At 46.9% G+C, this 17529-nt stretch overlaps 1 protein-coding gene across 1 annotated transcript in view; it reads right to left on the bottom strand.

Annotated features, from left to right (window-relative positions):
• Positions 1-17529, bottom strand: part of LOC119395040 (angiotensin-converting enzyme) — a 168648-nt gene that overhangs the window by 106425 nt on the left and 44694 nt on the right. Inside the window, exons 6-7 of the mRNA XM_037662333.2 lie at positions 10843-11034; positions 5912-6009 (exon numbers count right to left, since the gene is read on the bottom strand). Coding sequence (XP_037518261.1) covers positions 5912-6009; positions 10843-11034 — 290 coding nt within the window. The remainder of the gene's footprint in view (positions 1-5911; positions 6010-10842; positions 11035-17529) is intronic.

Genomic DNA, 17529 nt, shown 5'->3' with positions numbered 1-17529 from the left:
AGCTCACTGCTTCTTACATCTTTTCATACCATGTAAAGCAACAACTTATTGCGTAAAACGAGTAATGCATCGCATAGAGCCGGAATCTTTTATGCGAACAACAGCGCAAAACACAATCACAAACCCGAGACGACATTCGTACGCTCACGGTTCTACACATGACGTACAATGTCCAAAGAACGTGCGGGCATTGCGCAGTGTTTCCGAAGCGGTGCTGTGGAGTTTCGTGATGATATCGCTAGAGCTAGGCCTTACTCACGTAAGCATTCATCCATCATCGGTATACGTTGCTTGTCGCACTTGTGTAAACGGATGAACAGAAGCCAATTGTTCAAGCTAAGCTCCTTATAAGTCACATAATTCGGTGGCGTTGTATGCAAAAAAAAAAAAAAAAAAGCCAGTTCCTGAGAGTGCAATGAAATGCGGCCCTCGAAGAGGTGCGCTGGTCGCATGCGTATTTGTATGCGCCGTTTTCCAATAATTGATTCTCTCGCGGTCGTGGGCTTGTCGGCGACAGCGGTTTCTGATACGGCGATAAGATCTTTTATCGAGGTGACTGTATAGTAATCTCACGTTGCCACATTTTACCGCTGCCAAGATATGAACGCATGACCGACTTTGTTGCCTATAGCAACTGAAGTGTTGCGCTTCTAAGCACGTCGATGGAGGTCCAGTTACCGACATGGATGACGGGAACAGGAGGGAGCATTGCGCAATGCGACGCAATGATAGAAAGCAGTACGTCAGGCCTAAAGCCCCTCCATCGCGTCTACTGCCGCTTTTTTAAGTACCGCCATCTATTGTTCGACGACGACGCCCACTTCCGGTTCCGGAGCTTCCGGAAGGAAGTTCTTGAGCCACTTCCTTCCGCTTTTTCCTTCCATCTTGTTTCTGCGCACGCATGTGCACACGCGAGAAAGCTCATATTTGCTTCTCCGTTTCGCAAGTGTTGTTGTTTTGAGGTTCGTCGTAAACTGCCTGCCGCGGAGCGAGTTTTCTCTCGGTGTTTCTGCGTCGCGAGGGCATGGGCGGGCATGGGGCATGTGCATCAACCGGAAAAGCAGCAGAAACATCATGGCGGCACTTCGGCTTCCGCTAGGCGGGGAACCGGTGTAAAGGGAGCGGGGGCGGACGAGTTGGCGCTACTTAACCTAGCCGGCGGAAAACGCATGGAGGGGCTTTAGTCAGGCCCGCACACGCCAAGCTTCTATTGGCCCCATTTTCCCGATAGGGCAAGGGCTCCTGAATTTTTCTATTGCTACAGCTAGCACTTATATATGGACACTCTCGGCGGGTTTTGCCGTCGGCACGGCAGCGTTACGCAAATCAATATATATATATATATATATATATATATATATATATATATATATATATATATATATATATATATATATATATATATATATATATATATATATATATATATATATATATAATATATATATATATATATATATATATATATATATATATATATATATATATATATATATATATATATATATATATATATATATATATAATATGCGTCATTCCATATCAAGTGTACCAGGTAGATTTTCGACCATCTCCAATCATGCCGAAATAAATTGGGGCTGGTACGCGTGAATGTGAGAAGTAGTTATTGAGGGGTTATATTTCGGGAAAAAAAGTTGTGTTGCCTGGAGGAGGGCACTTCGAACTTGGGGCACGGAAGTGAAACTGTGTCGTACATAACAATTTATGTAAAATTTCTGGTTTGGGCCATCACTACGAAACAAGTTTTTTTCCTAATTTCAAGGCGCTGCTCTTTCATGACTATTATAGGTTATTCATGTTTGTTTCAACTTTCATTATTTTTTCTCGCCTAAAACAAAAACTACTCTTTTCAAACTTCCTGTACGTCATACCCACAAAGCATGCTACATAACGATGCAAAAGTCGTATTTTTACTTGGACCACTACATTGTGAAAATGAAGCCGCAATATGGGTGAAAACGCTATGTTTCCCGAATTTGTCACAATATTTTGGCAATGTTTCTTCTTCTTTCGATCCCGCAGTATCCCTATCACTTACTATAGGAACCTACAAAGCCCTCAATCTGAATATATTACTCGCCGAAAAATTTCTGCCCTTTCTAAGAAATGCTAAATATGCAGCATTTTGCGTCAAGGCCAAAAATAATGAAAGTTGAAAAAAAGATGAATAACCTATAATAGTCACGAAAGAGCAGCGCCTTGAAATTAGGAAAAAAGTTGTTTCGTAGTGATGGCCCAAACCAGTAATTTTACATAAATTGTTATGTACGACACAGTTTCACTTCCGTACCCCAAGTTCGAAGCGCCCTCCTCTAGGCAACACAAATTTTTTTCACGAAATACAACGCCTCAATAACTACTTCTGACATTCATGCGTACCAGCCCAGATCTATTTCAGCATGATCGGACATACATACATGGTGTTTCAGATAAAAAGCACAGGCGCTACGCGTCTTCAATTAGCGCAGTATTATCTGAGTCATATAGAACACGTCTGAATATTCTTTCTAATCCGCAAAGCTCGGCAATTAACAAAGATTGCCTAATGAACTTTTAGATGCGAAGCAGCTTTTGCCCGGGGCTCTGTTCGTCCTTCCATTGGCGAACGTCCGCTCGGGAACCATGTGTGCTGGCACGCGCTAGCGCGTTCGGGCCTGTGTAAGGGGCTGGGTAAGACACTGTGGCCTCTCCCGCTTACATTCTCTCATAAGTCACGTCATGACGTCAGGGAACAATATTCTTCAGACGCGCGATGAACCCACGTGCCGTGGCCCAACAAGAGTTCGGGACGAGTAACAGCAACAGCAACTACAGTGAATTCATGGTGTGCTCCACTTCCAAGGATGCGTTAACATCGGGCAAGATGCCCGTGATGAACGGAACTTTAAGTCGACCCATGCGCTGCTTCGCATCCCCACATGGTTCCCTTTAGTGGGAGATGGTGTAATTTTTAAAAATATACTCTAGAGAAACGTCTTCAATACAAAAGTTGTAGCGCTTGTTCAGAAACATCAAAATTTTCAATCTCTGGTAAGACAACTCCCCTGCTTAATTTTATTCCGGCCTTTATTAAAGCGCGCGAATTAAAAAAAAATACCACGTGACTGCCGCCTAAAGCGCGGCGCTTAAAGTGCTCTCAAACGTAAGTTGAACGAATTATCAAAGGCTGCTTCGCGCACGAAGGTCGATTGAGCAGGCTATGTCGGTGACTGCGAATTGTTTGGCTGCTGCGAACAGGTCAATGACGAGAAACTGCAGGATACATTTGGCTGATTACTGGCTTGACTGGTATCTGGGAGATGAGATCCTTCGATAGAGAAGAGCACGGTATAGTAGCTGCCTTCCGTGGAGGAGGACACCTCAACCATCCCGTGCAGGGGTGGGGGAGGGTGTTTGAGGAAGCAAAAGAGAGGCTCAGCGTCGTTGGGAAAGGGGCAGTGAAAGAAGATGGAGCAAAGGAGAGGGCATCTGCTCGAGAATGGAATAGCCACAACATCGAGCGCCAGGCCGAGGCAACTTCTCTGCTCATTTGAAAAACCGGTGGGTGTCCAGCAGCACTGGGAATCGAACTCGGTACCTCCCGCATTGGAAGCGGATACTCTAACCCATTGGTTCTCAAATGGGTGTCCACGGGTCCGCGAAGCCATTTTCGGGAACCCGTGAAACCCATCCTGTAGAATAAAAAAAAAGTTTTTGAGGCACACCGTCCCGTGACAGCGGCTCCTTCTGATTTTTGGTATGCTCCACCGCATAGCACCGTTGCATTGCGGCGGAGCTGACTTTTTTTTTTCTTCTTTGTGAGATGGCTGTAAAACGTTTGTTGCAGATTTCTGCGACATATGCACGCGATCATACTTTTTCTAGGCTTGCCATATTTTAATAGCAAACATAGCTAGAAACAGGTTGAATGTGGCTGTAGACTGCACAACTTATTGACAAGCTGTTCAGATCGATTTGGCGTACGTGACACTATAGTTCGACGTGGGAGAAATAAAAGGCACCTACCCCGTTGCATAGCTCTGCCACTGCACCGTTGCCCAAAATAATCGCGGAGGCAACGGCTGATAATCTCAACACCACGCCGTGTGACGGTAGGTGGCGCAGCTATGTAGTTTTTCGAGTTTTCCGTTGCTCCGCCACGCGCTGTAGATCCCGCACGCTTTTGCGGCCGACAGTTCACTTTTGTATCCCCACTCCTGCTTACAGCCCCTCTTTGGTTAGCAGTACCTTACAAATAAATAAATAAATAAATAAATAAATAAATAAATAAATAAATAAATAAATAAATAAATAAATAAATAAATGACACGATCAGCCACAAGTACAAGAGCAAACCTAACTTTAATGAAACACTGCTTGCATAGTCTTTGCAAAACCAAGCCAAACACGCCTTTCGCTCGTGGTAGCTAGGGTTACCAGGGTTAAGCCTGAATCAATCTCTTCTTGGCCCACCCAATCTTAACCTTCATTGGTGACGGTCATGCCTTGTCACGGTGAATCTGCAGTACGCTAATAATATTACTTTTTCATACCCCCTTACTGCCACCACTTCATAGTTACCAGAGCAAGCAGTACAACTGTAAACAAATTCGGAGGCAAGAAACAATTCATAACTAATAAGCTCTTCATATCGAATTATTAATGATCAGTCACATAAGCGTACTATGTGTTACACGGGGATAACAGTCCGAAAATTCGACGAATTTCTGCGCGAAATTGCGCATCAGGTATAACAGAGGCTTATTCGGCTTCGGTGCGCACACGTAACTTTTCCTCGGGCAAGCATATCAACGTAACATTCATCCACACGCCGTGGTAGTCAACGGTGCTCGACTGCTGACACGAAGGTCGCGGAATCGAATGCCGGTCGTGACGGCCGCATTTCGATGGAGGCAAAATGCTAGAGGACCGTATTTAGGTGCACATCAAAGAGCCCCAGGCGGTCTAAATTTCCGTCCCTCATTATCATATCTTAGTTCGACTCCCGACAACGGAACTTCTTCTTCTAGCTTTTTTTTCTTTGCCATCTGTTAGCGTATATTTTACAACGTCATATCCGTGACAAGAATACGTCAGTAGAGCCGTGGTGGACCTGGCATAAAACACTTCCGTGTTAAAAAATACCGAAGGAATGACCACAGCTCCGCCTTTTCCTCAGATTTCACTACGTGGAACTGGGTTGAGTTTTTTAACAGCGAAGCCGTTTAAGCTGTCGGTAACCTGCGCTACGCCGTAAAGAACCATCGTCACCATGAACCGGCACGCGCTCTCTTCATTCTCTTCCCAGCGGAGCCGTTTAAGCTATCTGTGACTTGTGCTCCGTCGTGCAAAACTCTTCAGGTGGGTACGTGCCACACGAATTGGGCAAGCCCCACTACCGTGCACAGCAGTAGCGAGTGTCAAACTAAAACTAACACGTGAAGGAGAGAGAGAAAAAAAAAGAGATTTAAAGGAAGAGATAGAAAATAGAGATAAAAAGAGAGAAAAAAAAGAAGCGATAGAAAGAAAGAGGAAGAGAAAAGTGGATATAAATAAAAGAAATAAAGACATAAAAAGATAAAGAGACAGAAAAGCATAGACACAGAAATAAATAAAAAGAGAAATAGAGAGAGAGAGAGAGAAGAAAGAGAAAAATATTGAAATAACGAGAAATAAATAGACAGAGTGTGAACGAAAGGAATAGAAGGAAACAGAAACAGAAAGGAGGTACAAGAAACAGAGAGAAAGAGAAAAATAAAGAGAAACAAAGAAGGGCTCCGCTCTTCCTTCAGGCTTGGCACCACTAGGGCGAAGCTCCCGTAATCTTTCACCTTTTTTTGTTTTTACGAGGTTCGCTAACATACGTTATGTGGGACACCCTGTACGTAGGCAGCTTGCGCAGTATACTTACCCGTTCCTTCATGGCATTCGTGACATCAACAGCCTGTTTGTTTGGGTATGGTCGGGTCATTTCGGTTAAGGCACTCCAGTCTTGAGAGTGGATGTGACCTGCGCAAATTGCATGCATGAGCGCGTTGTTATTCGCACGAACTCGAAGTGCTGCTTTGTTCTTCACATATTTTCTTCCGAACCAATATATATCTCTTGCTAACATGTTGGCATCGGTTAAAGGGATTGGCAGTTGGACACAACATGTGATTAGACGCCGGTAGAAATGGAAAGACCGTGAGTTACTGACATAATCGAGCATTCATTTCGCGGTTTTAATAGCTTGTATATTTAAATTACGTTTGAAAGTACTATCGTGATCAGTACGAGCGGGAACACGCGAGCACGTCGCCATTAGCTTCAAACCCGACACAGGGAGATTCGCGTTGGCCTCTGTCGGAAACAAAGTGGAAGGGGCGTCGAGGTCCCGCTGAATCTCGGCACGCCCGTCTCGCTGTTGCTGATAAAAAACCGCAGCTGACTGCGTGTCACGCAAGCAGAGCGCGCGCGGCAGTGCGCTGTCTGTAGCTTCGTGCAAAATACCTCCTTTCCGTTCGTCTCTGTGTGAGCGTGTAACACAGAAAATCACCATACAGTAAAATATGATTAAAAAAAAAAGCGGCACTGCTGTCTGTTGAGCGTGAGCGCTACAACAGGCGCTACAATATCAAGCTGTTATTTGTGCGATATGTTTCGCGAATCGTAAAAGCAGACGCGTGAGTGGGAGTGACAACACTTCGCGGAAAATCTTCACGCTCCATTTTATTTTAGAACGCAGATCTTAGGCGCCTGTTCTTGCATTGAGCGGCGTTGCCGTTGGCGTTGTCGGCGTCGGCGTAACCGATAGAGCGAACGACGACAACAGAGAGCGAACGCGGAGTCTGCCGATATCACGGTCGAGCCACTGGCCTCGCTTTCTTCCTCCGTCATCCGGGCTGGCCCCTCGGTCGGAGCTCGTGCGTATGCTGGGCTGGCACGTGCACTACGGCTGGCTTCGCTGGTCCTAACGGGTCTGTCGGAGTTTCGCTTGGTTTGCGACGGCTGCAATGCACAGAGTGGTGTGCGCAGCACTCGAGCTCTGGCAGTTTCTGTGGCAATATGTAAAGAATGTCACATTGCTACAACTGCAGATAGCCAAAACTTCATACACAGTTGGCGTCACCCGAACACGAAGCTGCGCTCAGAATTCGCATTAGGGAGTATTGTAATCGTCGGTGAATTTTTCGAATCGAAGCCTTGCTTTCAAGCACCTGGTGTTGCTGAAGACTGGCAGGGCTCCGGCTTCACCTTCAAGGGGGCTATATCGTGATGAGAGACCCACTTGCGCTGGTGGTATCATTTGCACAGAACTTTTTTTGACAGCGCCATCCCTGTATCGGCCGAATGGGGTTTGAGGCTATTAGCCACGCGCTCACGTGTTCCTTGTCCTAGCGCTCAGTATAGTACGCTTATTACGAGGTAAAAGGAATTATCGTTCAGAAGCGGCACTGCGTTCGCGGCAACTAGTAGACCCGAAAACGTCGCGTCGAGCCGCAGGGCATGCGCGTGTCGTGCACGCATGCGCGGCGGAGCACAGCGCACGAACACGAGTCGCAGCAGCTCCGCTTGTTTGCTTTCCTCGATTGCAGGCGTATAATCGCTATCGAGCTCACCCACCACAGTTTGCAGCATGCGCCGCGTGGTGCTGGAGACCGAAAAAATTTCGATAAAAATTGTTCCATGGCGTTCTCCTTGTTACCATGCCATGATGAACGAAAGATTGATCGAGGGCTCCTTCTATTAGGGGCGTAGCTCCTCTTAGTCTAACCTTGTCACGTCTCCGTTGTCCGGCGTAAATGGCAGTATCTCTGTCCGGCGTAAACGGCAGATGGCGCTGTCTCATAGAAGTACATGCATACTGCAGTTCAGGGACGATATTCTAGATGGCGCTGTACACAATCCGTGTCCAGAGCCGTCGATGGGGAGAGTCTGGCGAATGGGCGGGGCAGTGACGTCGCGGCGCGGCGATGACGCTGTTCACGTCACCGCCACGCCTCCGCTCCGGCGGCGTCCGCCATATATAGTCTTTCCGCGCGACTGGCGAACGGCTGAGGCTATGTACGCGCTGTTCATTCGTGAAATCTAGCGCTCCTAAACAAATTGCGAAAGCGAAATTGTGCAAGAACATTGTTATACAAGCTTAATGAAGGATATGGAGTGAATTAGACGTGTCGAAATCATCGTGGAACTGAGTTGTGCACGCCGATTCGAGTCCACGACGTTCTACGATACGCGCTGTGGTTTTAGAGCGCAGCTCTTAGGCGTCTGTTCCTGCGTTGTGCGGCATCGCCGTTGGCGTAGTCGGCGTAACCGATAGAGCGAACGAGGACGAAAAACAGCGAACGTGTATTCCGTCGATACCACGAGCCACTGGCCTCTAACATCGTTTTCTTCCTCCGTCATGCGTGCTCGCCCTTCGGTCGGAGCTCGTACGCATGCAGGGCTGGTGGGTGCGCTGCTACTGTCTCGCTTGTCGTGACGGGGATGTCGATGACGCCTGCAATGCACAGAGTGGCGTGCGTAGCACTCGAGCACTGGCAGTTTCTGTGGCAATATGTAACGAATGTTCCAATGCGGATAGCCAGAAATTCAAACACAGTTCGCGTTGCCTCAACACAAAGCTGCGCTCAGAATTCGCATGAGGGAGTATCGTGATCACCGGTGATTTTTTGAGCTATGAAGACCTGTGGGTTTTCGTCTATCTTGGTTTTTTTTAAATGCGAGGCATTTCTTAGCGAACTTCTGCGACTTTGAGCGTATCTATCTGTCTATCTACCTATCTAGCCGCCTACGAATTTGTGCTCTCCTGGCGGTTTCGTTCATGGGGTGTGTACCAAAATTGGTATGGCATAATGTGACTGTATGACAAACATAAATGAGACGTCATAACATGAAAATCATGACATGCATGTCATGTACAGCATGGTTTACATGCCGCAGTCTTGGTGCTCTTGCGGCCGTTTTCGTTAATTTGATACATACCAAAATTGGTATGGCTTGACAAAAGTGTATGGCGAACATAAATAACAGGAGTTATTATGAAAATCATGAAACGCGTGTCGTGTGCAGCATGACTTACGTGCCACGCTCATGGTGCGCTGGCGGACGTTTCCCTAGCTTGATATACACCAAAATTTACACCAAGTTTACGCGATAAATTACGTAAACGCAACACATCACGCTCGACACTTATGGCGTGATCGCTGCAAAATTTCAATCTGCCCAAGCGATCGAAACGCGAACCATAAAACTCCTTTTTTTCAGCGTGACAAAATTATTTTGAAAGTTTGTACGCCTGAAAGGGCCTCATTGCACAACAAATATTAAGTTTGTGTTAATGGTACGCTGTTTATAATACCAGAAATATTCAAGCCAAATCTCAAGTACGTATCTCGCATAGCACGGAGCAGTCAGTCGGGGTCCATTTGCTGCGTCTGATGTTTCTGATCCAAAGGCGTCGTCGCTACTTTTCGTTCGGAAGCCTAAAAAGGCGGAAACCCTGCGCGCTGCTGTTTGAACAGCCAACCGCGCAACAGCAGCCCATCGCACGCAACAAATTCACGCTTGAATGCGAGGAGCAGTCGCCATGAATACGCGCGGCTTTGCACAAGAGCTTCGTAACCTACGCGCGCTCCTCAGCGATCGTGTATGTGCGGCGCGCCGGCGTCTCTCCGGTCTCTCCTGCGCGGCAGCGCCGATCTCCGCGCCGTGCTGTCGCCACTGCCGCCCGCCGCCGCCGGCGAGGAGAGAGGGTTTACGTCACGAGAAGAGGGCGGCGCTGGGGCGGAGCTCGGAGAGCGGCGAGATGAAACAATCGCCAAACTCTCCCGAAGGGTATATATGGCTCTGTCCGTGTCATCATCACCATTCCTCGTCTCATTTCCTAGATGGCGTTGGTCCAATAGAATTGTGTGCAATATGGCGCTTGTGTGAATCGACACTAGATGGCGCTAGAAGTACCGCTGCTCTCCGATTGGCTGCTGCGCAGGCTGCGCGGGGATGCGCGGGGAGCGAGCGCCTCTCTCATTCTCCTCCTCCTGGATCGTTGCCGTACGTGTCGGATCGTTGGGGGTGCATGGACGATGCGCAGCGGCCGGCGCTCGCTTGGCTGCAGCCAGGCGGATCCCGAGACGGTGCGCGCCAAGGACGCCGCTGCGAAACGGGCTCAACGAGAAGCCGATCCCGAGACCATGATTGCTTCAGGAGCTTCGCCCAAGCTCTTCATAATTCACCCGTGGATATGCTGTAATTTTTTTGTTAGACACAACATAGTGAAACCAACAGACAATGAGACTGAGAAAGGTACGGGGACATTACTTGCACGTTTTAGCTACAGTATAGTAATTATGACGTAAATTAAAACCAGTTGAAGTGGATGAAAAATCACCTCGCCGCAGATATGAACCGTACCTACAACCTTCGGATATATGCGTCCGATGCTCTACCAGTTGAGCTACAGCGGAGGTTGCTCTCCCATCCACTTTATTGGCCATCTGTGTTTGTGTGTTAGCCAGTGCCGCTGGCTAGCACTCCCAGGATTGCACAAGCATAGACACTAACATAGATACCCCCTCCTTATCCTGTCCTCCTTTCTCTCATCCTTACCCTAACATCGCTCTTCCTGACTCTCACTTTCCTTTCCCACCCCCTCGCTGTACTATACTATACTATACTATACTATACTATACTATACTATATATGTCTTTGCTATGCTAGGGGCTGCTTGGCACAAACCCGCTAGGCTAGTTATAGACAGCTTCTGCGTACGACACGGATGAGGAAGTTTCATGCTTGGCTTTAACGGCTCCCCTGTAATATGCAGCCTGGTACGTGCACCATATGCGGGGAACGTACCGAGCACGTGCGCCGGGATGGGTCCATCTTCGTATATCTTGTCCGCGCCGTAGATGGCTCGCAGCTTGGTGCGTACGTACGCGTGCAGCTCCTGGTAGAGCGGCAACAGCTGTTCCCATATCCTGGCCATGTTACTCTCGAGGCCGTCGTACTCGTACACGTCCTGCCACATGCCGCTCGCATCTTGGAAGCCTGCGAGAAAGATATAAAATTCGTCACTTTCACATGTCTTTCCACTTGGACAAGCTCAGCACGTTGTTTTACTTTGTACAGTATGTAACTTGGAGTGCCAGAAGAGAATGCATATGAATGCAAGAACGTTTCGGTTGGCTACCCTGCACAAGGGAAGGAGATCAGTTAAGAGGGAGAGGGAAAGAGGCGAGCACGAACTACGATAACCGCGTACACCGAACAGCCGTAGCAGGCGGTGCTGATAAAGGGGCACTGACACGAAAATTTTCAGTTGTTTTCTTGCGTCCAGTGAAAGGCCAAGCGCACAAGGGCCTAGAAAATGCTTTGGTAAGCGTGAGTGCGCCCTGGAAAAATTATTTACATAATGTCTTTAAAGCTACTTTGGGTTCCTACTGTACCCTGACGTCACGACGCGGTATGAACTTCTCATGACGTGCTCGTGGAAGATATTCCGAGGTTTCCGAGGCCGCTCTACTCGTTGGCTCCGTTGTTGACGCACAAGCGGCCATTTTGCATTCTTTGGTACATGACGTCATCACAACTAGCTATACTGGTGCGTGAAGCAGCCAGAATTGACACTGTAACCTGACGTCACGCCAGTGTCGAGTTGGTGCGCCAGCGAAAACTGCCTTTAATGTCAACATAAAACATTTTATCAGCATTTTCTAAGCCCCGCACTTGCTCAGAGCAGTCTTTGTATACATGATATTTGCATGGCGAGGTAAAGTGAGCTTCGAAAATCGGTGTCAGTGCCCATTAAACCCTTTGTTGTACAACGGGACATATGCGTCCCACTTTTCACGTTCTCGGCACTGTAGCTATATATGGTGAAGGTGCCTGTAGAGCTCAGAAACCTAGTAGCGCGAATAAAGCTCTGGAGTTTCTTCTGGAACACTGGCATTGAATTTATTGTTCTGGTAGCGGACGGTTGTTCAGTCGGTTAAGCACTGCGCACTTTACCTGAATCTCGGCACACACACACACACTTGCACTACGGAGGAAAACAAACCGCTCTAAATAGTTGCTGAGTGTAAATCCCTCGAATACATACCACTAATTTTTAAATGCGACGCATTTCTTAGCGAACTTCTGCGACTTTGAGCGTATCTATCTATCTATCTATCTATCTATCTATCTATCTATCTATCTATCTATCTATCTATCTATCTATCTATCTATCTATCTATCTATCTATCTATCTATCTATCTATCTATCTATCTATCTATCTATCTATCTATCTATCTATCTATCTATCTATCTATCTATCTATCTATCTATCTATCTATCTATCTATCTATCTATCTATCTATCTATCTATCTATCTATCTATCTATCTATCTATCTATCTATCTATCTATCTATCTATCTATCTATCTATCTATCTATCTATCTATCTATCTATCTATCCGCCTACGACTTTGTGCTCTCCTGGGCGTTACGTTAATGGGTTGTATACCAAAATTGGTATGGCATAAAGTGACTCTATGACGAACATAAATGACAGGTCATAACATGAAAATCATGACATGTATGCCATTAACGGAATGATTTACATGCCGCGGTGCTGGTGCTCTTGCGGCCGTTTCGTTTACTTGATATATACCAAAATTGGTATGTCTTGACAAGAGTGTATGACAAACGTAACTGACAGGTCCTATCGGGCAAATGACGACACGCATGTAATGTAGAGCATGATTTACATGACATGGTCTCGAGGTGCTCGCGGCCGTTTAATTAGATGGATACATACCAAATTTGGTACGACGCGACATTTCTTTATGGTTATCAAAAGTGACAGGCGGCAACATGAAAATCATGACATGCATGTCATGTACGCCATGACATACATGCCCCGCTCGTGGTGCGCTCGTGGCCGTTTCGCTGGCTTGATATACGCCAAATTGGTATTGCCTGACGTGACTGCGTGGCGAACACAAATAACAGGTGATAACATGAAAATCATGACAAGCATGTCATGTACAGCATGACTTACGTGCCAAGCTCATGGCGCACTTGCGGCGTTTCCCCGGCTTGATATACACCGAAAGTGGCATCGTGTAACGTGACTGTATGATGAACATAAGTGACAGGTGTTAACATGAATATCATGGCACGCATGTCGTGTAGGGCATGATTTACGTGCCAAGCTCATGGCGCGCTCCCGGCCGTTTCGCTAGGTTGATATACACCGAAACTGGGGCAAACAATATAGGGTTAATAATAAAGAGTGTTGGGATCATTCCCCAACAAAGGTGCGATAAAGACCAAATAGAAAAAAATCGGCAGATGCCACGCCCTGTGGGAATCTATGTATTACGAAGCAGCCAGCAAACAGCTGCATACATATCGCCTTTTTTGTCTTTGAGGCAAATGAAGCTATTCATGTCATGACATCTAGTCCACTATATATCACATCTTTGTCATGCATGCATGTGTGCATGTACAATATGGTATTGCCACACACGCTTCTTCCTTTCTATGTTTTACGTTATCGCCCCCTTTCACGTGTTACTACTGCCTTGCGCAAGCCGCGCCAGAACGTTTGAGAACATTCCAGATTTTAGTAGATCATTTTGTTAAGATTGCGCACATGACGCGAATATTTAAGATTATTCCAGAGCTTGCGCGACCACCAGTGATAAGGGTGGAAAGTTCGATGCATGATGTATAAAAGACGGCGCGTCCCAGCGATCATCCATCGACGGTCGACGCCCAGTTCGCCGCTATCAGTGTACAGCGTGTATTGCTGTAGTTTGACTTTCCGTATCTCTGCCACAAGTTCGACCAAATACAGAGTTCCATCTTGGACACGCCGACTGCTGCCTTCGTCGACGTCACGTCCCCGTGGCATTATATACCATGCTAATGCAATGTATATTCTGGTACATACAATGCATGAATTTTCATTTATGTTCATCACGCACTCATATCATGCCATACCAATTTTGGTATACAGGGTGTCCCAGCTATCACGCAGCATGATTTAAAAAAAGAGGAACGGCGTTACGCGAAGCGAACCCCCTGCTGCATATTGTTCCTAGTGCACTGGAGTAGCCACTGCTATTTTTTTTCGTTAATGAGGTTTAATTATTCAGTCGTGACTATACTTCTAACTCTACAAGTACTCGCCTAATTGTCAAAATGTCAATGAGGCGTATGTAGGCATGTTCAAAGGACATCTAACTGCGCAATTTTTAACAACGTACTAATTACGTGCTCATTTTTTTCCGGCTGATAAAGAAAGCCCGCGAAATATGAAAAAACGCCAGGCCTGCGCTGAAACCGCAGCACAGTCACAGCGAAAGCTGGAAGAGCGGCGTTTCTAAAGCACCGTTGTAAGCTCTCTTGGGGCTACTAATACAAGTACTCTAGCAAGGTACCCACTACGCCATAAATCACAATTTTTGTGAAGTTCGGAAGCGCCTACTAAGCCATTATCCGTTATTCTGCGGAGAAGCGAGGCGCCAGCTACACGTCTGTAAGCATTATGTGCACTTTGTTGACGCGACGACTGATGACAATGAAGAATTATGGCTCAACCCTTTGTAATTGGTTGGAAGCTTTAAACGGCGCACCAGTTATGCAGTTTTCATTGGGTGACGCCCGGTCGCTATGTCCCTCTCCCGCCATGCTGTATAACATACGTTGACGTGGGAGAGAGAGGTGAGGGGGGGGGGCGAAGAACTTTACTGAGACCCCGAGGAAATGGATCATGCGCTTATGGGCTTCCTTGGCAACTAATACAAGTGCACTTGCGAGGAACCCACTATGCTATAAATCATTGTAATTTTTGAGACGTAGGAAAGTAGGCATTATGCCATTTTTCGTCATTCTACGGAGAGCCGTGGTACGTGCTAAACGCATGTAAGGCATTATGCGCACTTTGTTGATGCTGTGCCTGATGACGATGAAGAATTATGGCGGAGCCCTTCGTAATGGGTTGGAAGCATTGAACAACCTTCTCGTTGCGCAATTCGCATTGTGTGACGCCTGATTACAGAGTTTGCGTTGTGCTACGCTTGGTGCTTATTTTACTCTTCTACCACGCTATATTGCATATGCTGATGTTGTTCCTTCCCGACATGAAGCCTGTATAGGACCTTTTTGCAAAGCAGTTTCAAGCACCGGCATGGATGTATTTGTTTTTGTTTGAATGTTACATTCTGCAATAAAGACAAAAAAAAAAAAACCGGCATGGCTCATAGGTTGAATACTGGGCTCCCACGCAGAGGGCCCAGGTTCGAACCTCGTTCCATCCTGGAATTTTTTTCTTATTTCGTTTTTTTTTCCTATTTCGAGCGATAGTGGTTACGGGCACCGGCGGCGGCGGACAACTACGGCGCCAAAAACGGCCGGTGAAATGATTTCATAACAGCTTTCGCTGTAAAATAACACGTGAATACGCTCCCACCCGCAAAGGAAACCAGCATCCTCAAATAAGCTTACCGCAAACAACCGCTTTGTCTGTTCCTTGCGAGAGACAGCGTTCCGCATTTTGGCAAGGCTATATACAGGTCGGGCGCCAACGATATGCGTGCAATTTCGCTGGGATTCATTGCGTTCGATAGTACGTCACAATCATTATCCATATCTCACGGCCGACTGTTCTCACTGATAACGCGGCAGGTGTTCTGAATAATAATATCTGGGGTTTAACGTCCCAAAACCACGATATGATTATGAGAGACGCCGTAGTGGAGGGCTCCGGAAATTTCGACCACCTGGGGTTCTTTAACGTGCACCCAAATCTAAGTACACGGGCCTCAAACATTTTCGCCTCCATCGAAAATGCAGCCGCCGCGGCCGGGATTCGATCCCGCGACCTTCGGGTCAGCAGTCGAGCGCCATAACCACTAGACCACCGTGGCGGGGCCAGGTGTTCTGATTACGGCCTGACTCTGTAAAACCAAGCGGTGCGTTTCTTAGGCCGGGGAGTGGAGATAGGGCGACGCATATTTTTTTCTTTCTGCATTTTTTCCTTGATACTGTCTACCTCATGGGAGCCTCTTTGAGGGCGCTGGTTCCCGACGCGCGCAACAGTCTGTTCACGTGTCACTTTTCATATTTCGCGGGCCTTCTTGATCAACCGGAAAAAATGAGCGCGCACTTAGCACGTTGTGGAAAGTAGCGCAGTTAGATGCCATTTGAACATGCCTACATACGCCTCATTGACATGTAGACAATTTGGGGAGTACTTTTCAAGTTACAAGTATAATTATGACTAATTAATCAAACCTCATTAACGAAAAAAGTAGCAGTGGCTACTCCAGTGTGCTAGGAACAATATGCAGTAGGTTTGCTTCGCGTAACGCCGTTCCTCTTTTTTCAAAATCGTGCTGCCTGATAGCTGGGACGCCCTGTATATCCAATTAACAAAACAGCCGGAAGTGCACCAAGACAGTGTCATGTAAATCATGCCGTACATGACATGCATGTCATGATTTGAATGTTAGGACCTGTCGCTTATATTCATCATGCAGTCACGACGCGGAATACCAATTTTGGTCCATATCAAGCTAGCGAAACGGCCGCGAGTGCACCATGAGCGTGGCATGTAAGCCATGCCGCACATGACATGCATGTTATGATTGTCACGTTACCACCTGTCATTTATGTTCGTCTTACAGTCACGTAGCGCAATACCAATTTTGGCGCGTATCAAGCTAGCCAACCGGTCGCGACCACACCATGAGCGTGGCACGTAAATCATGCCCTATCTGACATGCATGTCATGATTGTCATGTTGCCACCTGTCATTTATATTCGTCGTACAGACACGCCCCGAAAATCCAATTTTGGTGTGTATCAAGCTAGCGAAACGTCAGCGAGCGCGCCATGAGAGTGGCATGTAAGTCATGCCCTACATGACATACATGTCATGTTACCACCTGTCATTTATGTTCGTCATACAGTCATGTCCCGCACTACCCCAGTGGGTACATGTCGAGCTAGCTAAACGGCCGCGAGCGCACCATGAGCGTCGCATGTAAATCATGCCGTCCGTGACATGCACGTCATGATATTGTCACGCGTGCTTCTTTTTGTCATTTTTATGTAACTAGTCCATTACACGCATAGCCGCCGCCTTGCACAAGCCACGCCCTAATGTCTGCAAACCTTCCAGATTATCGTAGAAACTTCTTATAAGCTTGAGCGCGCAAACGAGAGCAGTTGAGATTATTCTCGAATTAACGCGGCCGCCAGCGATAAGGCTCGAATGTTCGATGCTGCCTGTATAAATGCCGACGCGCCTTACCGCAGGACAGATTATCGACGGTCGACGCCCAGTTCGCCGCTGTCAGTGTACGGCGTGTATTGCTGTAGTTTGAGTTTTCATTTCCCGGCCACAAGTTCGGCCAAATAAAGAGTTTCATCTCGAACACGCCGGCTGGTGTCTTCGTCGACGTCACGACCATGTGACAATATTCATGTTAACACCTGTAACCTATGTTCGTCATACCGAAATGTTTTCTCATGCCAATTTTGGTATATAT

Source organism: Rhipicephalus sanguineus, chromosome 5 (assembly GCF_013339695.2).
Source record: "Rhipicephalus sanguineus isolate Rsan-2018 chromosome 5, BIME_Rsan_1.4, whole genome shotgun sequence".
Taxonomy (NCBI): Eukaryota; Metazoa; Arthropoda; class Arachnida; order Ixodida; family Ixodidae; genus Rhipicephalus; species Rhipicephalus sanguineus.
This window is presented reverse-complemented; position numbering and strand designations above follow the sequence as displayed.